Source organism: Pseudophryne corroboree, chromosome 4 (assembly GCF_028390025.1).
Source record: "Pseudophryne corroboree isolate aPseCor3 chromosome 4, aPseCor3.hap2, whole genome shotgun sequence".
NCBI classification, from domain to species: domain Eukaryota; kingdom Metazoa; phylum Chordata; class Amphibia; order Anura; family Myobatrachidae; genus Pseudophryne; species Pseudophryne corroboree.
The window spans coordinates 253884751-253908623 of NC_086447.1; the positions used below are offsets into that span (position 1 = coordinate 253884751).

The window sequence follows — 23873 nt, forward strand, 5'->3', positions numbered from 1 at the left end:
AGCGGCTACCATCTTTCCCAGAAGGCGAATACAGATATGCACCGATATCCGGGTTGGTTTGAGAATATCCCGTACCATCGACTGGATAACCACTGCCTTCTCCAATGGAAGGAATACCTTCTGTACTTCCATATCCCCAGGAAAGGAAGCCTCCATGTTGGTTCTAGGTGAGATTTCAGTAGGTTCAGAATCCACCCGTGATCCTGGAGAAGCTGAGTTGAGAGGGCAATGCTGTCCAACAACCGCTTCCTGGATGGTGCTTTTATCAGTAGATTGCCCAGGTACGGAATTATGTTCACTCTCCATTTGCGGAGGAACATCATCTCCGCCATTACCTTGGTGAACACCCTCGGAGCCGTGGAGAGGCCAAAAGGAAGAGCCTGGAACTGGTAGTGACAGTCCTGTAAGGCAAACCTGAGATAAGCCTGATGAGGCGGCCAGATAGGGATATGAAGGTATGCATCCTTGATATCCAGAGACACCAAGAATTCCCCTTCCTCCAGACTCGAGATCACCGCTCTCAAGAGACTCCATCTTGAATTTGAACACCCGTAAATACGGGTTCAACGACTTGAGGTTTGAAATGGGTCTCACCGAACCGTCCGGTTTCAGTACCACAAACAGGTTGGAATAATACCCTCTGTTACGTAGCTGAGGTGGAACTGGAACAATGACCCGAGTCTGTATCAGTTTTTTGAAGTGCATCCTGTAAATTTATACTTGCCTCCTGAGAAGCTGGTAAGCCTGACGTGAAGAATCTGTGAGGTGGGAGGTCCTGAAACTCCAGTCTGTATCCCTGGGCGATGAGCTCTTTGACCCAGGGATCCTGGCATGATGTCACCCATACGTGACTGAAATCTTTTAACCAGGCTCCCACCTGCCCATCTTCCAGGCAGAGGGGTCCACCATCATGCTGAAGGCTTTGAGGAAGCAGAACTGGAGTTCTGTTCATGTGAACCTGCAGTTGCTTGTTTTCTGCGTTTACCTCTATTGCCTTTGAAAGCTGTAGAAGAACCCTTGGCTTTATTTTTAAAATTTGCTGTCCGAAAGGACTGCAGAGTCGGAGCAGAATAGGCCTTCCTAGCTGGGGGGGGGCTGCGGAAGGAAGATATGTAGACTTACCCGCCATAGCCTTGAATATCCACGTATCCAGTTCGTCACCAAACAGAGCCTCACCTGTGAAAGGTAGGCTTTCCACCCCCTTTCTGGAATCCGCATCCGCCGTCCACTGACGTAGCCATAGGCCCCTGCGTGCAGACACTGCCATGGCCGTGGTGCGTGCATTGAGCATTCCGAATTCTTTCATGGCTTCCACCATAAAATTTGCAGAGTCCTGTATATAGTGCAGGAGTAAAAGTATCTCACCTCTTGGTAATGAATCTAACCCCTCAATTAGGTTACCCGACCATTTTGCAATGGCCCTAGTGATCCAAGCACAAGCTATAGTGGGTCTCTGGGCCACCCCCGCAGCTGTGTATACAGACTTGAGACTGGTCTCAATCTTGCGGTCAGCAGCATCCTCTAAGGAGGCTACCCCCGGGACCGGTAAGACTATCTTACGGGACAATCTAGATACCGATGCGTCAACAATCGGTGGGTTTTCCCATTTTTTCCTCTCGTCCTGAGGAAAAGGGAAGGATGTCAGTAACCTTTTTAGGTATCTGAAACTTCTTGTCAGGATTAACCCAAGTTTCTTCAAATAGGGAATTTAATTCCTTAGATGCAGGGAAAGTAGCAGAGGATTTCTTTTTTACATAAAAAAAAAAAGATTCCTCCTCATCCTCTGTCGCTTTGTCAGGAATGTGCAGGACATCTCTAATAGCTTCTATCAGGACCTGTATTCCCTGTGACAAAGCTGCATCCCCCCTCCCGAGTCCACCTCACCCTCCTCAACATCTGATACACCATCCTCAGTATCAGTCTGCAGGATTTGGGCCAGTGTACGCTTTTGTGGACAAATGGCAGTGGTCTGAGACGCCGGAATGGCCACTGAATCTCTATTCATCAGGTCATCTACCGACTGTCTTAAGTATTGCGTCTCCTTCTCATTTTGGGATAATTTATGGGAAATATTCGAAATTATCACTTTCAATTAATCTAACCATACAGGTTCAGATCCACTGGCCTGAGAATGTGTACTATCCTGAGTACACTGCAGTGATCCCCCTGAGTGAGAAAAACACTGCCGTGAATGAGACACTCCTTTGACATAAAAAATGTGAAAGAACCCACACACAGGACAATAGGTTAAAAGCACAGATAACCCACACAGAGTCCCCTAGGGAGACACAGAGAATGATGGAGCCAGCCACACAGCGCCCATATAGCTAATTTAGCTGGGTCGCAAACTAAACACCCTTAATAGGGGCTTAGTATACTAATATTGCTCCCTCCCTTGCTATGACCACCTGGTACCACTGAGGTGATCTGGAGCCTTTGTGGACGAGGAGCGCTTTCCTGCCAGCCTGTCTGTGTATAGCTGCAGAGGGAAAATGGTGCTGGTGAACTGCTGGATCTGCTCATAGTGAAACCCCGCCCCCTTAATGGCGTGCGGTCTTCCCGTTTTTTTATACTGGCTGAGGTAATATTTCTGCTCTACAGTGGATTAAAACCCCTATAAGATGTACTGCCAGTGTGGGTATTAATAGTTATGGCTTCAGCTCGCCCCTCACAGCGGACCACGCAGCACCCTGCATGTTTCTGAAGCCTGGAGCCGCAGCCTGCTTTTCAGTGCTGCGCTCCTACAGTTGCACTGCCATTACAATCGCTAACGCCGGCCACCTACTCACCACTCTTCTTACTTCTGGCTCTGTTAGGGGAGGCGGTGTGCTGCGGGTCTGTACGCTCGCCGTGGTGGGGCTTGCGAATAGGACCCTCAGGAGCTCAGTGTCCGTCCCCCGTCCCCCCCTTCCCCCCCAAGTCCCACGAAGCAGGCAGTCTGGTGCCAACCAGACCTGCCTGAAAACTAAAAATAGAAAATAAATGCAGAAAACTCTTCATGAGCCTCCCAAACGTAACTGGCTCCTCCGGGCACATTTTCTAAACAGAGTCTGGTAGGGGGGCATAGAGGAAGGGGCCAAATTTTTGTTTTGTTTTTGATATAGCAGCCAATGTTTACCTATATATTTTGAGTAGCCCTTTTATTTCATAAAACTTGAATTGCCTAATATTGTCTCACTTTACAGTAGGCTATGCGGACAGCGCAATTTGGGCAACTGCATTTATGAACAATACTTTCAGCTGTATCAGTCTGTTAAATCTATGATCAGTCATAGGGCTCTATTCAGCAAAAAATCTCGAGATTGTCTTGATTATTATCGGGCAATAGCCACACAATATTTTTTGTTCCACTTTTTTATATTTATTATTATTTAAACACAGCTAAAATCTTTAAAAAAAACAAAAAAAACAACCAGTGGTTGCAGTAAGATGCTGTTCCTGCAAAGTTCTAGAGGGCTTTGGTGGTCAGTACGAGTTGTTCGCTAGCTGTTTTCGTTCACAGCGCAGCGTTTAGGCAAAAAAGCGGCACTTCCGCGCATGCGGCGCAATGCGCGACGTACTTTCACAACCACCGAAGTAGTTTCACACGTCTTGCGAAGCTTTTCAGTCGCACTGCTGGCCGCAGAGTGATTGACATGAAGTGGGCGTTTCTGGGTGGTAACTGACCGATTTCAGGGAGTGTGTGGAAAAAGCAATGGAAGAAGAGAAAGAGAGAGCTGTATTGTCGATGCATGTACCATAGCTGTAGTTGGTAGCACCCCCAAATTGAATGATAATTATTAAACATATAATAGGGGTCTCTTTGAGTTGGAGCTTTAGTTCCACATCTTTATTAAATCAATTGTGTGTGTGCAGATACAATCTTGCTTGTGCGCAGTGTGTGGAAAAACGCAGGCGTGTCAGATACAAACGCAGGCATGCCTGGGGAAACGCAGGCGTGGCTGGCCGAACGCAGGGCGTGTTTGTGACGTCAAAAGGTCTGGAGCTGCTCAGAAACTGCACAATCTTTTTTTGTAGCCATGCTGCGAACCTTTCGTTCGCACATCTGCTAAGCTAAAATACACTCCCAGAGGGCGGCGGCTTAGCGTTTGCACGGCTGCTAAAAGCAGCTAGCAAGCGAACAACTCGGAATGAGGGCCTTTGTTTTCAGAAATCTGAAAACAAAACAGTCTATTTTTGGTGTTGTGCATGCTCAGTCATGCACTTAACAATGCGAATAGCCTCTTATTCGCATTGTTAAGTCTGCACTGCGACGAACGGCAATGTACTGTATGTCCAGCTTCAGCCTTCCAAAAGTGTGTAAATTGATTAAAATACATACATAGGCTTTCTATCAGTCTATATACATTTATATTTATGTGGTTTTATATATTTTACATATGAACCACATTAATATAAATGTATGCAGTCTAAATAAGCCTATGTAAATATTTTAAATCAATTTATACATTTTGCAGCTTTTAAGATCCTGATGGGACAGATGGTAAAATGTCCCTCTGTCCCTGCAGGTATCATGATTTGTAAGGATTTTCCTTGCATAAATGCCATTCTGAAATGGCGGTATATAAAGTATCGGCAAGTTTAACGGTTTGATGCTTGCTGAATAGCATTAAACGTTAAACCACAATAGAGAACAATAGATTGCTCCCTAGCGTGTGATATTTAGCGAGATGGCTATTAACAGAGAAGATAATTGTGTTATCGTCTCGGCTAACCCTTTGCTGAATAGCATTTTTATTGTGAAAATATATGTCCTGAATAGAGCATTACCCAATAGAAAATTACGCAAATGACAGAATGCCTGATTGGTATTATAAAATTCCAATAACTAAAACAGGTCAAAAAGATGCTTTATTTTATCTAAAAGAGGTGTACAAACTGCCAAGCTCTAATGGACCCTACACACATACCGATCCGCCGCCAAAGTTTCTTCACTCCCCCCGTCACCCGGCTCCATAGCACTGCACGCTAATATGGACAATCTCGTCCATATTGGCCTACATGCATAAGCGACGGGGCACCCAGTGGCGGATCCGGGGGGAGGCACTCGGGCCCGTGCCCCCCCCTGTCGTTTGTGCCTCCGTCCCCAGTCCCTCCGTCCCCCGTCCGTCCGTCTTCCCCCCGGCGCCGCACAGGGAGATGACGGGCGCCCGCTGAGATTGTGTTACCAGCGGGCGCCCGTCTCCCTGCACAGCGGCAGCCGGAGGCAGGAGCTCAGTACTGAGCTCCTGCCTCCGGCGCTGTCACTGTGCGGCGTGCGCTATGGGAGAGACGTCAGTCATGATGTCTCTCTCATAGTGCCGAGGAGAGGACGCCAGGAGGAGGAGTACTGCAGCGGTCTGGAAGCGGGAACGTGGCTTTATAAGTATGTTCTCTTTTCTCTACCTCAGTGCAGCGGGGGCATCTACTGGGGGCAAACTAGGGGGGGACATTACTACTGGGGGCATCAACAAGGGACATTACTACTGGGTGGGGGGGCATTACTACTGGGGGAGCATCTACTGGGGGCATTACTACTGGGGGGCATCAACAAGGGGCATTACTACTGGGGGGCATTACTACTGGGGGGGCATCTACTCGGGGCATTACTATTGGGGGGTCATCTATTGGGGGCATTACTACTGGAGGCAGCTACTGGGGGCATTATTACTGGGGGGCATCTACTGGGGGCAAACTACTGGAGGACATTTTTACTGGGGGGCATCTACTGGGGGCAAACTACTGGGGGACATTATTACTGGGGGCCAACTACAAAAGGGCTAACTACTGGGGGCATACTACAGGAGGGCATTACTACTGGCGGCATAACTACAGGAGCATTACTATTTGGGGGCTAAACTACAGGGGGGCCATAACTACAGGGGCCAAACTACTGGGGAATAACTACAGAGGCCAAACTACTGGGGGCATTACTACTGGGGGCTAAACTACAAGGGGGGCATAAATACAGGGGGTAAACTACAAGCAGGCAAACTACTGGGGGCATTACCACAGGGAGGCTAAACTAAAGGGGGGTAAACTACTGGGGTCATAACTGCTGGGGCATTACCACTGGGGGCATAACTACTAGGGCGCTAAATGACTGGGGGAATTACTACAGGCAACATTACTACTGGGGGCAATACGGGCATTGCCTAAGTGGCACCACTACTATGGGGTCTATATAAGGGGCACTACCAGTACACTGGACATTGCATAATGTCATGGACATTGCATAATGAGCGCTACAACTGTGGGCATTGTATAAGAAGCGCCACCTCACATGCACCGAAGCCGCACGCAAATGTACTTGCCCCTTCCATGGTGCCCCCCCTATCATTTTCTTCTGGATCCGCCCCTGGGGGCACCAACGATTAACGAGCGCGGGGCCGCGCATTGTTAATCGTTGGTGCCTACACACAGAACGATATGAACGAGTTCTAGTTCATTTATGAACGAGAACGTTCATATCGTTCTGTTTTATCTGCCAGTGTGTAGGGCCCATACGTTTTTGGTATATTTATTCAATAATATACTCCTTTTCTCAAGACCTTTGCTGTTGGGTTCCCTTTGTCTGTTGTATCACGCAAGGTCATGTTGCTGTGTGAGATTTACCATACATGTATATCATACTTACGTAATTGTACAACAGCACTTTCCCCGTTTACAGCAATGTAATGCAGGGTCTGCTCTCCATAGTACGAGGCTCCTGTTTTGTCCACGTCAGTGCTGGCAGTCACTAGTACCGCTGTAGCTGTTACATAAGAGTAAGTAACAATAAATACATGGCAAAGCAATGGAGTCTGAAATCACCTAGTAGAAAAGGATATTTCTCTTTTACTGCAAGATCTATCTCCAGTCTTTCCTACACTTTGTACTTCAAATAAAAGTAATCAGCAGAAAGTTATACCATCACAGCAATGCAGGGACCATTCAACTGGGTGGTCTTCAGTATGCCGACAGACGGGATCCCGGCGCACAGTATACCGGTGCCGGGATCCCGACAGCCAGCATACCGACACTTATTCTCCCTCGTGGGGGTCCACGACCCCCCTGGAGGGAGAATAAAATAGCGTGGCGAGCGCAGCGAGCCCGCAAGGGGCTCATTTGCGCTCGCCACACTGTCGGTAAGCCGGCGGTCGGGCTCCCGGCGCCGGTATGCTGGTCGCCGGGAGCCCGACCGCCGGCATACCGTAGTGAACCCATTCAACTGACTATTCCACATTATAGACTTTCAATAGATAAGTGTACAGTCATGTATTTAGAGGACACTGTAACTAGCTAATTGAATTTAAGTATAATTACTGCCTGCAGTTTCTTTGAAGGATAATGCCACTGTTTCATTAGTAACACCTGATCTGAGGTGAGTGATCTTTAAAAAATTTAATTGTACTGAATATATCATACACAGAGAGGACATGATTTTCTGAAAGAATTATGCCTGGAGTGCAGCAATGTGATTTAAATGGAAAAAGTGTGCATCTAGCGAGTCTTACCTTTTGAATTCCACAACATTGTCACTCTGTCTGCTTTGAAGAAACTTTTATTTGCAAGAGCAGAGTTGGGCCCACTGAAGTTCGGGTACTGGTACAGCCTCACAAATGACGGAGCACCTTTGCTTCCAGGAACATAAACAGCTACCTAGATAGGTGAAATTTTACTAGACTTTCATTTTGTTCTTTGCAAGTGTGTTGTAAACACTGAAAAAAGCATGAATATGTGTTAACTGAGAATGATTAACTCTAAGTAGTTTCACTTTCATATTAGCTGCCTAACAATATATTAAACCCTTTCTAACACGTTAGTGTAGTATAAAGTTTTCCAAATCCAGATGGGGCTGCTTCTTTTATGCCCAAAGTTGCCTATGTAGGGTGCCACATCTTTGGACAAAGTCTACCCAATGGCAGCCAGATCTCTTGCATGACTAGTGTGTTTCAGATGAGTCTGGAGGCTGGTTACTCGTGTAGCACTAACAGAGCCTTTGCCGTGGGTGGGGCTTACATATATTTGCAAATATATGTCTAAGATTTTAGCACTTTATTATCACATAGAATGCTTGTCTCTCTTGCTGGTCCATTGCAGTGTGATAAATTTTGGTTTTGGTTTTTTTTTCTTGCATAGATTAACCCCTCCCTTACATGCATCTGTGATGGGTTAATAACTACTATTCTGTGTATCAAGTAGGAATCTAGGTAAACTGGATGGATTGGATCAATGTGCATGGGCCCCAAAATGAACAAAGTGCCCAAAAATATGGATCCTCACAAAAATGATATCTGCTTGTGTGTGCATTCATCTGCCAACCACACTGACATGGCTTTGTTATACGGTTACTGGGCCTAAGATCTCAGCAGCTAAACATGTCAATGTAGGGTAGTAAAACTGGAGATGGATTCCGTCATTCTGAGCTCCAGAGTTGGTAACATAGGCCTTTAATTATAAACTCTTGTTATACAAGGCCTGTATCTGACTGGGCTTATTCTGTACCTTGTTTGAATTAATTAGCCAAGGAATCTGAGACAATTACATGATATTATTATCAAAATGATGCGTCGGCAACAACTTGTTGAGCTCGGGTCTGTCATCACGATGTGCAACTTTAGAATTCATTTTAAACAATATTCACTTTTCTGCCTTCATTCCTTCTGGTAAAGAGGCCCATCCAAACTATGTATAGTTTACTACTGTATATTGGTTTTAGTGTGTTTTTAGGGTCTGTTTTTATATATACATATATCCCTATCACTGCAGTGCAGGGGGTAAAATGGGAGGGTGGTAACAACTTACTCCCCCTCATACCTCATAGTTAATATCATAAGTTCCAAGGAGGAGGCAGGGCTTAGTTGCATCATCATGTAGCACCACCAATTACATAATTAAGGATGAACACTGCAGGATATTTTAAAATCCAGGAACTAGGAGAGAGAGTATTAAAATCCTGGAACCCACACACTCGGAGGAACCCTCTTCTGAAAGAAGGGAGTAGTACACGCTTTTAAACAATGTGTCTCGTAACCACTTAACTGACTATTTTGCCCTGCAAAACCGATCATAAATTTACTTTTTCATTTTATTAAAGTGTAAAAAATATATTTACTAACATCTTAAAATATTTTAAAAAAATTATATATATATATATATATATATATATATATATATATAGCATGTGGAGAGACTGCGGCACTCGAAATTAATGAAAGTAAAAATGCTGTTTATTGAATAAACTCCGTCATATTCTTGCCATGCTAGGCCTAGCATGGCAAGAATATGACGGAGTTTATTCAATAAACAGCATTTTTACTTTCATTAATTTCGAGTGCCGCAGTCTCTCCACATGCTATTATTCATTTACTGAAGGCACCATTCGCACTCCTACACAGCAACGAGTGACGGTTCATTTCTGCAAATATATATATATATATATATATATATATATATATATCTTGGATGATCCAGCACTCCCTTGCTGGTATTGGTAATGCTGGGTGCTCGTGCTATAATGTATACGTTCCACTGTTGCTGAATTAGCAAGCTGCACGTCACTCCATTGTAAAAAAGGTGCTTTTAATTAACTTTTGAATTTAAATACATGGAAAAAACAGCCTGCCCGTCATATCAACAGCTCGTTTCGGGACCTGGCATAGTCCCTTCGTCAGGATTAAATCTGGCTGCTGTAATCAGTGATGAAAAACATGCTGTGAAAAATAAGAATTTACTCACCGGTATTTCTATTTCTCGCAGTCCGTAGTGGATGCTGGGGACTCCGTAAGGACCATGGGGAATAGACGGCTCCGCAGGAGACTGGGCACATCTAAAGAAAGATTTAGGACTATCTGGTGTGCACTGGCTCCTCCCCCTATGACCCTCCTCCAAGCCTCAGTTAGGAACTGTGCCCGGAAGAGCTGACACAATAAGGAAGGATTTTTGAATCCCGGGTAAGACTCATACCAGCCACACCAATCACACCATATAACACGTGATAGGAACCCCGGTTAACAGTATGATAACAAATGGAGCCTCTGAAGAGATGGCTCACAACAAAACCCGATTTTTGTAACAATAACTATGTACAGGTATTGCAGACAATTCGCACTTGGGATGGGCGCCCAGCATCCACTACGGACTACGAGAAATAGAATTACCGGTGAGTAAATTCTTATTTTCTCTGACGTCCTAGTGGATGCTGGGGACTCCGTAAGGACCATGGGGATTATACCAAAGCTCCCAAACGGGCGGGAGAGTGCGGATGACTCTGCAGCACCGAATGAGAGAATTCCATGTCCTCCTCAGCCAGGGTATCAAATTTGTAGAATTTTGCAAACGTGTTTGCCCCCGACCAAGTAGCTGCTCGGCAAAGTTGTAAAGCCGAGACCCCTCGGGCAGCCGCCCAAGATGAGCCCCCTTCCGTGTGGAATGGGCTTTTACAGATTTAGGCTGCGGTAAGCCTACCGCAGAATGCGCCAGCTGAATAGTGCTACAAATCCAGCGCGCAATAGACTGCTTAGAAGCAGGAGCACCCAGCTTAGTGGGTGCATACAGGATAAACAGCGAGTCAGTCTTTCTGACTCCAGCCGTCCTGGAAATATAAATTTTTAGGGCCCTGACTACGTCCAGCAACTTGGAATCCTCCAAGTCCCTAGTAGCCGCAGGCACCACAATAGGTTGGTTCAAGTGAAAAGCTGAGACCACCTTTGGGAGAAACTGAGGACAAGTCCTCAATTCTGCCCTATCCATCTGGAAAATCAGATAAGGGCTTTTACAAGACAAAGCCGCCAATTCTGAAACCCGCCTGGCCGACGCCAGGGCCAACAGCATGACCACTTTCCACGTGAGATATTTTAAATCCACAGTCTTAAGTGGTTCGAACCAATGTGATTTCAGGAATGCCAAAACCACATTGAGATCCCAAGGTGCCACTAGGGGCACAAAAGGAGGCTGAATATGCAGTACTCCTTTGACAAAAGTCTGAACTTCAGGCAGTGAAGCCAGTTCTTTTTGGAAGAAAATCGACAGAGACGAAATCTGGACCTTTATGGACCCCAATTTGAGGCCCAACGTCACCCCTGCTTGCAGGAAGTGCAGGAATCGACCCAGGTGAAATTCCTCCGTCGGGGCCTTCATGGCCTCACACCAAGCAACATATCTTCGCCAAATGCGGTGATAATGTCTTGCGGTGACATCCTTCCTGGCTTTGATCAGGGTAGGGATGACTTCCTCCGGAATACCCTTTTCCTTCAGGATCCGGTGTTCAACCGCCATGCCGTCAAACGCAGCCGCGGTAAGTCTTGGAACAGACAGGGTCCCTGCTGCAGCAGGTCTTGTCTGAGCGGCAGAGGCCAAGGGTCCTCTGTAAGCACCTCTTTAAGTTCCGGGTACCAAGCTCTTCTTGGCCAATCCGGAACCACGAGTATGGTTTTCACTCCTCGCCTTCTTATTATTCTCAGTACCTTGGGTATGAGAGGTAGAGGAGGAAACACATAAACCGACTGATACACCCATGGTGTCACTAGAGCGTCCACCGCTATCGCCTGAGGGTCTCTTGACCGGGCGCAATATCTTGTCAACTTCTTGTTGTGGCGGGACGCCATCATGTCTACCTGTGGTTTTTCCCACCGGTTGACCAGCATTTGGAAGACTTCTGCCATCCTGCTTCTCGTGCCGCCCTGTCTGTTTACATGGGCGACCGCCGTGATGTTGTCTGACTGGATCAGTACCGGCTGGTTTTGAAGCAGGGGTCTTGCCTGGCTTAGGGCATTGTAAATGGCCCTTAGCTCCAGGATATTTATGTGAAGAGAAATCTCCTGATCTGACCACAGTCCTTGGAAATTTCTTCCCTTTGTGACTGCCCCCCAGCCCCGAAGGCTGGCATCCGTGGTCACCAGGACCCAGTCCTGTATTCCGAATCTGCGGCCCTCTAGTAGATGAGCCCTCTGCAGCCACCACAGCAGCGACACCCTGGTTCTGGCTGATAGGGTTATCCGCTGTTGCATCTAGAGATGGGACCCGGACCATTTGTCCAACAGGTCCCACTGGAACGTCCTTGCGTGGAACCTTCCGAATGGAATTGCTTCGTACGAAGCTACCATTTTTCCCAGGACTCGTGTGCATTGATGTACCGACACTTTTCCTGGTTTTAGGATGTCTCTGACCAGAGATGACAATTCCTCGGCTTTTTCCAGTGGAAGAAACACTCTTTTCTGGTCTGTGTCCAGAATCATTCCCAGGAACAGAAGACGTGTCGTCGGGACCAGCTGTGACTTTGGAATGTTTAGAATCCAGCCGTGCTGTTGTAGCACTTCCTGAGAAAGTGCCAACCCCACTACCAACTGTTCTTTGGACTTCGCCTTTATCAGGAGATCGTCCAAGTACGGGATAATTAAAACTCCCTTCTTGCGAAGGAGTATCATCATTTCGGCCATAACCTTGGTAAAGACCCTCGGTGCCGTGGATAACCCAAACGGCAGCGCCTGGAACTGATAGTGACAGTCCTGTACCACAAATCTGAGGTACTCTTGGTGCGGAGGGTAAATGGGGACATGCAGGTACGCATCCTTGATGTCCAGGGATACCATGTAATCCCCCTCCTCCAGGCTCGCAATAACCGCCCTGAGCGATTCCATCTTGAACTTGAACCTTTTGATATAAGTGTTCAAGGCTTTTAAATTTAAGATGGGTCTCACCGAACCGTCCGGTTTCGGTACCACAAACATTGTGGAGTAGTACCCTTTCCTTGCTGAAGGAGGGGTACCTTGACAATCAATTTCTGTGAATACAGTTTTTGAATAGCCACCAACACTGCCTCCCTGGCAGAGGGAGTTGCCGGCAAGGCAGATTTTAGGAAACGGCGGGGGGGAGACGTCTCGAATTCCAGCCTGTACCCCTGAGATACCACTTGAAGGACCCAGGGATCCACCTGTGAGAGAGCCCACTGTGTGCTGAAAAACCTGAGATGTGCCCCCACCGTTCCCGATTCCGCCTGAACAGCCCCAGCGTCATGCTGTGGACTTACCGGACGCAGAGGAGGACTTCTGCTCCTGGGAACTAGCTGTGTGCTGCAGCTTTTTCCCCCTTCCTCTGCCCCTCGGCAGAAAGGATGAGCCTCTAGCCGCTTATTTTTCTGGGGCCGAAAGGACTGTACCTGATAATACGGTGCTTTCTTTTGCTGTGGGGTAGCCTGTGGCAAAAAATTCGATTTCCCAGCAGTAGCTGTGGAAACGAGGTCTGAAAGACCTTCCCCAAAAAGTTCCACCCCTTTATAGGGTAAAACTTCCATGTGCCGCTTGGAGTCGGCATCACCTGACCATTGCCTAGTCCATAACCCCCGTCTGGCGGCAATGGACATAGCGCTTATTTTTGATGCCAGCCGGCAAATATCCCTCTGTGCATCACGCATGTATAAGACCGCGTCTTTATATGGTCAATCGTTAGCAAAATATTGTCCCTATCCATGGTATCAATGTTTTCCGACAGGGAGTCTGACCACGCAGCAGCAGCACTGCACATCCAAGCTGATGCAATAGCGGGTCTCAATATAATGCCAGTGTGTGTGTATATAGCTTTTAGGGTACTTTCCTGCTTTCTATCAACAGGTTCTTTTAGGGCGGCCGTATCCGGAGACGGTAGTGCCACCTTCTTTGATAAGCGTGTCAGCGCTTTATCTACCCTAGGGGGTGTTTCCCAGCGTGACCTATCCTCTGGCGGGAAAGGGTACGCAGCCATTAACCGTTTAGAAATGATCAATTTCTTATCTGGGGAAGTCCACGCTTCCTCACACACATCATTTAATTCGTCAGATGCAGGAAAAACTACTGGTAGATTTTTCTCACCAAACATAATACCCTTTTTTGTGGTACCTGGGGTATCATCAGAAATGTGTAATACATTTTTCATAGCCTCAATCACATAACGGGTGGATCTATTGGAGGGTACACTCGTCTCATCATCGTCGACACTGGAGTCGGTATCCGTGTCAACATCTGTATCTGTCATCTGAGGTAGCGGGCGTTTTATAGCCCCTGATGACATTTGAGACGCTTGGACAGGCACAAGCTGAGTAGCCGGCTGTCCTATGTCGTCAAACCTTTTATGTAAGGAGCTGACACTGTCACGTAAATCGTTCCATAAGTCCATCCACACTGGTGTCGACCCCGCAGAGGGTGACATCACATTCACAGGCATTTGCTCCGCCTCCACATCATTATCCTCATCATACATGTCGACACAGCAGTACCGACACACAGCAGACACACAGGGAATGCTCTTACAGAGGACAGAACCCCACAAAGCCCTTTGGGGAGACAGAGGGAGAGTATGCCAGCACACACCAGGGCACTATATAACACAGGGATATCACTATACAGTGTTTTCCCCTATAGCTGACTATAATATACATATACTGCGCCTAAATTGTGCCCCCCCTCTCTTTTTTACCCTTTCTGTAGTGCAGGACTGCAGGGGAGAGCCAGGGAGCTTCCTTCCAGCGAAGCTGTGAGGGAATAATGGCGCCAGTGTGCTGAGGGAGTTGGCTCCGCCCCTTTTTCGGCGGGCTTTCTCAAGGCTATTTTATCGTTTCTGGCAGGGGTTAATATACACCTATATAGCCTCTGGGGCTATATATGGTGTTAGTTTTGCCAGCCAAGGTGTTATTATTGCTGCTCAGGGCGCCCCCCCCCCCCAGCGCCCTGCACCCATCAGTGACCGCAGTGTGTGGTGTGCATGAGGACCAATGGCGCACAGCTGCAGTGCTGTGCGCTACCTTGGAGAAGACAGAAGTCTTCAGCCGCCGATTTTCCGGACCACCTTCTTGTTTCTGGCTCTGTAAGGGGGACGGCGGCGCGGCTCCGGGAACGGACGACGAGGTCGGGTCCTGTGTTCGATCCCTCTGGAGCTAATGGTGTCCAGTAGCCTAAGAAGCCCAAGCTACCACCACTTAGGTAGGTTCGCTTCTTCTCCCCTTAGTCCCTCGTTGCAGTGAGCCTGTTGCCAGCAGGTCTCACTGAAAATAAAAAAACTAAACTATACTTTCTTCTAGGAGCTCAGGAGAGCCCCTAGTGTGCATCCAGCTCAGCCGGGCACAGAAATCTAACTGAGGCTTGGAGGAGGGTCATAGGGGGAGGAGCCAGTGCACACTAGATAGTCCTAAATCTTTCTTTAGATGTGCCCAGTCTCCTGCGGAGCCGTCTATTCCCCATGGTCCTTACGGAGTCCCCAGCATCCACTAGGACGTCAGAGAAAGCATGTTTTTCACCACTGATTACAGCAGCCAGAATTAATCCTGACGAAGGGACTATGCCAGGTCCCGAAACGAGCCGTTGATATGACGGGCAGGCTGTTTTTTCCATGTATTTAAATTCAAAAGTTCATTAAAAGCACCTTTTTTACAATGGAGTGACGTGCAGCTTACCAATTCAGCAACAGTGGAACTTTATATATATATATATATATATATAGACTTGCACCCCCTCATGACCATAGGCCCCCCCCAGTGGTCTTAAACCCTAATAATAAGAATTTACTCACCGGTAATTCTATTTCTCGTAGTCCGTAGTGGATGCTGGGACTCCGTAAGGACCATGGGAAATAGCGGCTCCGCAGGAGACTGGGCAAAACTAAAAGAAAGCTTTAGACTACTGGTGTGCACTGGCTCCTCCCACTATGACCCTCCTCCAGACTTCAGTTAGGATACTGTGCCCGGAAGAGCTGACACAATAAGGAAGGATTTTGAATCCCGGGTAAGACTCATACCAGCCACACCAATCACACAGTATAATTTGTGATACAATACCCAGTTAACAGTATGATAACTGAGCCTCTCAACAGATGGCTCAACAATAACCCTTTAGTTAGGCAATAACTATATACAAGTATTGCAGACAATCCGCACTTGGGATGGGCGCCCAGCATCCACTACGGAGTACGAGAAATAGAATTACCGGTGAGTAAATTCTTATTTTCTCTAACGTCCTAAGTGGATGCTGGGACTCCGTAAGGACCATGGGGATTATACCAAAGCTCCCAAACGGGCGGGAGTGCGCGGATGACTCTGCAGCACCGAATGGGCAAACTCTAGGTCCTCCTCAGCCAGGGTGTCAAACTTGTAGAATTTAGCAAACGTGTTTGACCCCGACCAAGTAGCTGCTCGGCAAAGTTGTAGAGCCGAGACCCCTCGGGCAGCCGCCCAAGAAGAGCCCACCTTCCTCGTGGAATGGGCTTTTACTGAGTTAGGATGCGGCAGTCCAGCCGCAGAATGTGCAAGCTGAATCGTACTACAGATCCAGCGAGCAATAGTCTGCTTTGAAGCAGGTGCACCCAACTTGTTGGGCGCATACAGGATAAATAGCGAGTCCGTCTTTCTGACTCCAGCTGTCCTGGAAACATAGATTTTCAGGGCCCTGACTACGTCCAACAACTTGGAAGCCTCCAACTCTGTAGTAGCCGCAGGCACCACGATAGGTTGGTTCAGATGAAAAGCTGATACCACTTTAGGAAGAAACTGGGGACGAGTCCTCAATTCTGCCCTATCCATATGGAAAATCCGATAAGGGCTTTTACATGACAAAGCCGCCAATTCTGATACACGCCTGGCCGAAGCCAAGGCCAACAACATGACCACTTTCCACATGAGATACTTCAATTCCACGGTTTTAAGTGGCTCAAACCAATGTGACTTTAGGAAATCCAACACCACGTTGAGATCCCAAGGTGCCACTGGAGGCACAAAAGGGGGCTGAATATGCAGCACTCCCTTAACAAAAGTCTGAACTTCAGGTAGTGAAGCCAGTTCTCTCTGGAAGAAAATCGATAGAGCCGAAATCTGGACCTTAATGGAACCCAATTTTAGGCCCATAGTCACCCCTGACTGTAGGAAGTGCAGGAAACGGCCCAGCTGAAATTCCTCCGTTGGGGCCTTCCTGGCCTCACACCACGCAACATATTTTCGCCATATGCGGTGATAATGATTTGCGGTTACTTCTTTCCTAGCTTTAATCAGCGTAGGAATAACTTCCTCCGGAATGCCCTTTTCCTTCAGGATCCGGTGTTCAACCGCCATGCCGTCAAACGCAGCCGCGGTAAGTCTTGGAACAGACAGGGCCCCTGCTGCAGCAGGTCCTGTCTGAGCGGCAGAGGCCATGGGTCCTCTGACATTTCTTGAAGTTCCGGGTACCAAGCTCTTCTTGGCCAATCCGGAACAATGAGTATAGTTCTTACTCCTCTTCTCCTTATTATCCTCAGTACCTTTGGTATGAGAGGAAGAGGAGGGAACACATAAACCGACCGGTACACCCACGGTGTCACTAGAGCGTCCACAGCTATCGCCTGCGGGTCTCTTGACCTGGCGCAATATCTTTCTAGCTTTTTGTTTAGGCGGGACGCCATCATGTCCACCTGTGGCCTTTCCCAACGGTTTACAATCAGTTGGAAGACTTCTGGATGAAGTCCCCACTCTCCCGGGTGGAGGTCGTGCCTGCTGAGGAAGTCTGCTTCCCAGTTGTCCACTCCCGGAATGAACACTGCTGACAGTGCTAACACGTGATTTTCCGCCCATCGGAGAATCCTTGTGGCTTCTGCCATCGCCGTCCTGCTTCTCGTGCCGCCCTGTCGGTTTACATGGGCGACCGCCGTGATGTTGTCTGACTGGATCAGTACCGGCTGGTTTCGAAGCAGGGGTTTTGCCTGACTTAGGGCATTGTAAATGGCCCTCAGCTCCAGAATATTTATGTGCAGGGAAGTCTCCTGACTTGACCATAGTCCTTGGAAGTTTCTTCCCTGTGTGACTGCCCCCCAGCCTCGAAGGCTGGCATCCGTTGTCACCAGGACCCAGTCCTGTATGCCGAATCTGCGGCCCTCTTGAAGATGAGCACTCTGCAGCCACCACAGCAGAGACACCCTGGTCCTTGGAGACAGGGTTATCAGCCGATGCATCTGAAGATGCGATCCGGACCACTTGTCCAACAGGTCCCACTGAAAGGTTCTTGCATGGAACCTGCCGAATGGAATTGCTTCGCAGGAAGCTACCATCTTTCCCAGGATCCGCGTGCAGTGATGCACCGACACCTGTTTTGGTTTTTGAAGGCCTCTGACTAGAGATGACAGCTCCTTGGCCTTCTCCTCCGGGAGAAACAATTTTTTCTGTTCTGTGTCCAGAACCATCCCCAGGAACAGTAGACGTGTCGTAGGGACCAGCTGTGACTTTGGAATATTTAGAATCCAGCCGTGCTGTTGTAGCACCTTCCGAGATAGTGCTACCCCGACCAACAACTGCTCCCTGGACCTCGCCTTTATCAGGAGATCGTCCAAGTACGGGATAATTAAAACTCCCTTCTTTCGAAGGAGTATCATTATTTCGGCCATTACCTTGGTAAAGACCCTCGGAGCCGTGGATAGACCGAACGGCAACGTCTGGAATTGGTAATGACAATCCTGTACCACAAATCTGAGGTACTCCTGGTGAGGATGGTAAATGGGGACATGCAGGTAAGCATCCTTGATGTCCAGTGATACCATGTAATCCCCCTCGTCCAGGCTTGCAATAACCGCCCTGAGCGATTCCATCTTGAACTTGAATTTTTTTATATATGTGTTCAAGGATTTCAAATTTAAAATGGGTCTCACCGAACCGTCCGGTTTCGGTACCACAAACATTGTGGAATAGTAACCCCGTCCTTGTTGAAGTAGGGGCACCTTTACTATCACCTGTTGTGAATACAGCTTGTGAATTGCCTGTAACACTGCCTCCCTGCCTGAGGGAGTGGTTGGTAAGGCAGATTTGAGGAAACGGCGGGGGGGGGGAGACGTCTCGAATTCCAGCTTGTACCCCTGAGATACCACTTGAAGGATCCAGGGATCCACCCGTGAGCAAGCCGACTGATTGCTGAAATATTTGAGACGGGCCCCCACCGTACTTGGCTCCGCCTGTGGAGCCCCAGCGTCATGCTGTGGACTTAGAGGAAGCGTGGGAGGACTTTTGCTCCTGGGAACTGGCTGTATGCTGCAGCTTTTTCCCTCTACCTCTGCCTCTGGGCAGAAAGGACGCGCCCCTAACCCGCTTGCCCCTATTGGGCCGAAAGGACTGTACCTGATAATACGGTGCTTTCTTTGGCTGTGAGGGAACATGGGGTAAAAATGTAGACTTCCCAGCTGTTGCTGTGGAAACGAGGTCCGAGAGACCATTCCCGAACAACTCCTCACCCTTATAAGGCAGAACTTCCATGTGCCTTTTAGAATCTGTCCACTGCAGAGTCCATAACCCTCTCCTGGCAGAAATGGACATTGCACTTATTTTAGATGCCAGCCGGCAAATATCCCTCTGTGCATCCCTCATGTATAAAAGTGCGTCTTTAATATGCTCTACGGTTAGCAATATAGTGTCCCTGTCTAAGGTATCAATATTTTCCGACAGGGAATCTGACCACGCAGCTGCAGCACTGCACATCCATGCTGAAGCAATAGCTGGTCTCAGTATAACACCTGTGTGTGTATATATAGACTTCAGGATAGCCTCCTGCTTTCTATCAGCAGATTCCTTCAGGGCGGCCGTATCCGGAGACGGTAGTGCCACCTTCTTTGACAAGCGTGTGAGCGCTTTATCCACCCTAGGGGATGTTTCCCAACGTGACCTATCCTCTGGCGGGAAAGGGTACGCCATTAGTAACCTCTTAGAAATTACCAGTTTCTTATCAGGGGAAGCCCACGCTTCTTCACACACTTCATTTAACTCTTCAGATGGAGGAAAAGCTACTGGTAGTTTTTTCTCTCCAAACATAATACCCTTTTTTGTGGTACCGGGGGTAACATCAGAAATGTGCAACACATTTTTCATTGCCTCAATCATGTAACGTGTGGCCCTACTGGAAGTTACATTAGTCTCATCGTCGTCGACACTGGAGTCAGTATCCGTGTCGACATCTGTGTCTGCCATCTGAGGTAGCGGGCGTTTTAGAGCCCCTGATGGCTTTTGAGACGCCTGGGCAGGCACAGGCTGAGAAGCCGGCTGTCCCACATTTGGTATGTCGTCAATCCTTTTATGCAAGGAGTCGACACTGTCGCGTAATTCCTTCCACAGCACCATCCACTCAGGTGTCGACCCCGCAGGGGGTGACATCACATTTATCGGCATCTGCTCCGCCTCCACATAAGCCTCCTCATCAAACATGTCGACACAGTCGTACCGACACACCGCATACACACAGGGAATGCTCTGACAGAGGACAGGACCCCACAAAGCCCTTTGGGGAGACAGAGAGAGAGTATGCCAGCACACACCAGAGCGCTATATAACACAGGGATCCCACTATAAATGAGTGTTTTTCCCTTATAGCTGCTTATATAATATATACTGCGCCTAAATTTAGTGCCCCCCCCTCTCTTTTTACCCTTCTGTAGCTTGTACACTGCAGGGGAGAGCCAGGGTGCGTCCTTCCAGCGGAGCTGTGAGGGAAAAATGGCGCCAGTGTGCTGAGGGAGATGGCCCCGCCCCTTTTCCGGCGGACTTCTCCCGCTTTTTCTGGCAGGGGTATTTTTACACCTATTTAGCCTTCCTGACTATATATGGTGTAGATTTGCCAGCCAAGGTGTCTTATATTGCCCTCAGGGCGCCCCCCCCCAGCGCCCTGCACCCATCAGTGACCGGAGTGTGAGGTGTGCATGAGGAACAATGGCGCACAGCTGCAGTGCTGTGCGCTACCTTGTTGAAGACTGAAGTCTTCTGCCGCCGATTTTCCGGAACACTTCTTGCTTCTGGCTCTGTAAGGGGGCCGGCGGCGCGGCTCCGGGAACGAACACCAAGGTCGGGTCCTGCGGTCGATCCCTCTGGAGCTAATGGTGTCCAGTAGCCTAAGAAGCCCAAACTACCACCTGTTAGGTAGGTGCGCTTCTTCTCCCCTTAGTCCCTCGCTGCAGTGAGTCTGTTGCCAGCAGATCTCACTGTAAAATAAAAAATAAGATTTTACTTACCGATAAATCTATTTCTCGTAGTCCGTAGTGGATGCTGGGGACTCCGTCAGGACCATGGGGAATAGCGGCTCCGCAGGAGACAGGGCACAAAACTAAAGCTTTAGGATCAGGTGGTGTGTACTGGCTCCTCCCCCTATGACCCTCCTCCAAGCCTCAGTTAGGATACTGTGCCCGGACGAGCGTACACAATAAGGAAGGATATTGAATCCCGGGTAAGACTCATACCAGCCACACCAATCACACCGTATAACTTGTGATCTAAACCCAGTTAACAGTATGACAAACGTAGGAGCCTCTGAACAGACGGCTCACAACAAATAACAACCCGATTTTTTTGCAACAATAACTATGTACAAGTATTGCAGACAATCCGCACTTGGGATGGGCGCCCAGCATCCACTACGGACTACGAGAAATAGATTTATCGGTAAGTAAAATCTTATTTTCTCTGACGTCCTAAGTGGATGCTGGGGACTCCGTCAGGACCATGGGGATTATACCAAAGCTCCCAAACGGGCGGGAGAGTGCGGATGACTCTGCAGCACCGAATGAGAGAACTCGAGGTCCTCTTTAGCCAGGGTATCAAATTTGTAGAATTTTACAAACGTGTTCTCCCCCGACCACGTAGCTGCTCGGCAGAGTTGTAATGCCGAGACCCCTCGGGCAGCCGCCCAGGATGAGCCCACCTTCCTTGTGGAATGGGCCTTGACAGATTTAGGCTGTGGCAGGCCTGCCACAGAATGTGCAAGTTGAATTGTGCTACAAATCCAACGAGCAATCGTCTGCTTAGAAGCAGGAGCACCCAGCTTGTTGGGTGCATACAGTATAAACAGCGAGTCAGATTTTCTGACTCCAGCAGTCCTTGAAATGTATATTTTCAATGCCCTGACAACGTCCAGCAACTTGGAATCTTCCAAATCGCTAGTAGCCGCAGGCACCACAATAGGCTGGTTCAGGTGAAACGCTGACACCACCTTAGGCAGAAACTGAGGACGCGTCCGCAGTTCTGCCCTGTCCGAATGGAAAATCAGATATGGGCTCTTATACGATAAAGCCGCCAATTCTGATACTCTCCTGGCTGAAGCCAGGGCCAGTAGCATGGTTACTTTCCATGTAAGATATTTCAAATCCACCGATTTGAGTGGCTCAAACCAATGGGATTTGAGAAAATCCAAAACTACATTCAGGTCCCACGGAGCCACTGGGGGCACAACCGGGGGCTGTATATGTAGTACTCCTTTTACAAAAGTCTGGACTTCAGGAACTGAAGCCAATTCTTTCTGGAAGAAAATCGACAGGGCCGAAATTTGAACCTTAATGGACCCCAATTTGAGGCCCATAGACAATCCTGTTTGCAGGAAATGTAGGAATCGACCCAGTTGAAATTCCTCCGTGGGGGCCTTCCTGGCCTCACACCACGCAACATATTTTCTCCAAATGCGGTGATAATGTTGTGCAGTCACCTCCTTCCTGGCTTTAACCAGTGTAGGAATGACCTCTTCTGGAATGCCTTTTTCCTTTAGAATTCGGCGTTCAACCGCCATGCCGTCAAACGCAGCCGCGGTAAGTCTTGGAATAGACACGGTCCCTGCTGAATCAGGTCCCGTTTTAGAGGTAGAGGCCACGGATTTTCCGTGAGCATCTCCTGAAGTTCCGGGTACCAAGTTCTTCTTGGCCAATCCGGAGCCACGAGTATCGTTCTTACTCCCCTTTGCCGTATAATTCTCAGTACTTTGGGTATGAGAGGCAGAGGAGGAAACACATACACTGACTGGTACACCCACGGTGTTACCAGAGCGTCCACAGCTATTGCCTGAGGGTCTCTTGACCTGGCGCAATACCTGTCCAGTTTTTTGTTGAGGCGAGACGCCATCATATCCACCTTTGGTTTTTCCCAACGGTTCACAATCATGTGGAAGACTTCTGGATGAAGTCCCAACTCTCCCGGGTGTAGATCGTGTCTGCTGAGGAAGTCTGCTTCCCAGTTGTCTACTCCCGGAATGAACACTGCTGACAGTGCTATCACATGATCTTCCGCCCAGCGAAGAATCCTTGCAGCTTCTGCCATTGCTCTCCTGCTTCTTGTGCCGCCCTGTCTGTTTACGTGGGCGACTGCCGTGATGTTGTCCGACTGGATCAACACCGGCTGACCCTGAAGCAGGGGTTTTGCCAGGCTTAGAGCATTGTAAATTGCTCTTAGCTCCAGTATATTTATATGAAGAGACATCTCCAGGCTTGACCATACTCCCTGGAAGTTTCTTCCCTGTGTGACCGCTCCCCAGCCTCTCAGACTGGCATCCGTGGTCACCAGGACCCAGTCCTGTATGCCGAATCTGCGGCCCTCTAACAGATGAGCACTCTGCAACCACCACAGAAGAGACACCCTTGTCCGTGGCGATAAGGTTATCCGCTGATGCATCTGCAGATGCGATCCGGACCATTTGTCCAGCAGATCCCACTGAAAAGTTCGTGCGTGGAATCTGCCGAATGGAATTGCTTCGTAAGAAGCCACCATCTTTCCCAGGACTCTTGTGCATTGATGCACAGACACTTTTCCTGGTTTTAGGAGGTTCCTGACAAGTTCGGATAACTCCTTGGCTTTCTCCTCCGGAAGAAACACCTTTTTCTGAACCGTGTCCAGAATCATTCCCAGGAACAGCAGACGTGTTGTCGGGGTCAACTGAGATTTTGGAAAATTCAGAATCCACCCGTGTTGTTGCAGCACTACTTGGGTTAGTGCTACTCCGTCCTCCAGCTGTTCTCTGGACCTTGCCCTTATCAGGAGATCGTCCAAGTAAGGGATAATTAATACGCCTCTTCTTCGCAGAAGAATCATCATTTCGGCCATTACCTTGGTAAAGACCCGAGGTGCCGTGGACAATCCAAACGGCAGCGTCTGAAACTGATAATGACAGTTTTGCACCACGAACCTGAGGTACCCT

The 23873-nt window shown here is 48.4% G+C and overlaps 1 protein-coding gene across 1 annotated transcript in view; it reads right to left on the reverse strand.

Annotated features, from left to right (window-relative positions):
* EIF2A (eukaryotic translation initiation factor 2A) overlaps positions 1-23873 on the reverse strand; it is a 163992-nt gene that overhangs the window by 23098 nt on the left and 117021 nt on the right. The window contains exons 8-9 of the mRNA XM_063916042.1: positions 7476-7620; positions 6617-6733 (exon numbers count right to left, since the gene is read on the reverse strand). Of these exons, the coding sequence (XP_063772112.1) occupies positions 6617-6733; positions 7476-7620 (262 nt within the window). The remainder of the gene's footprint in view (positions 1-6616; positions 6734-7475; positions 7621-23873) is intronic.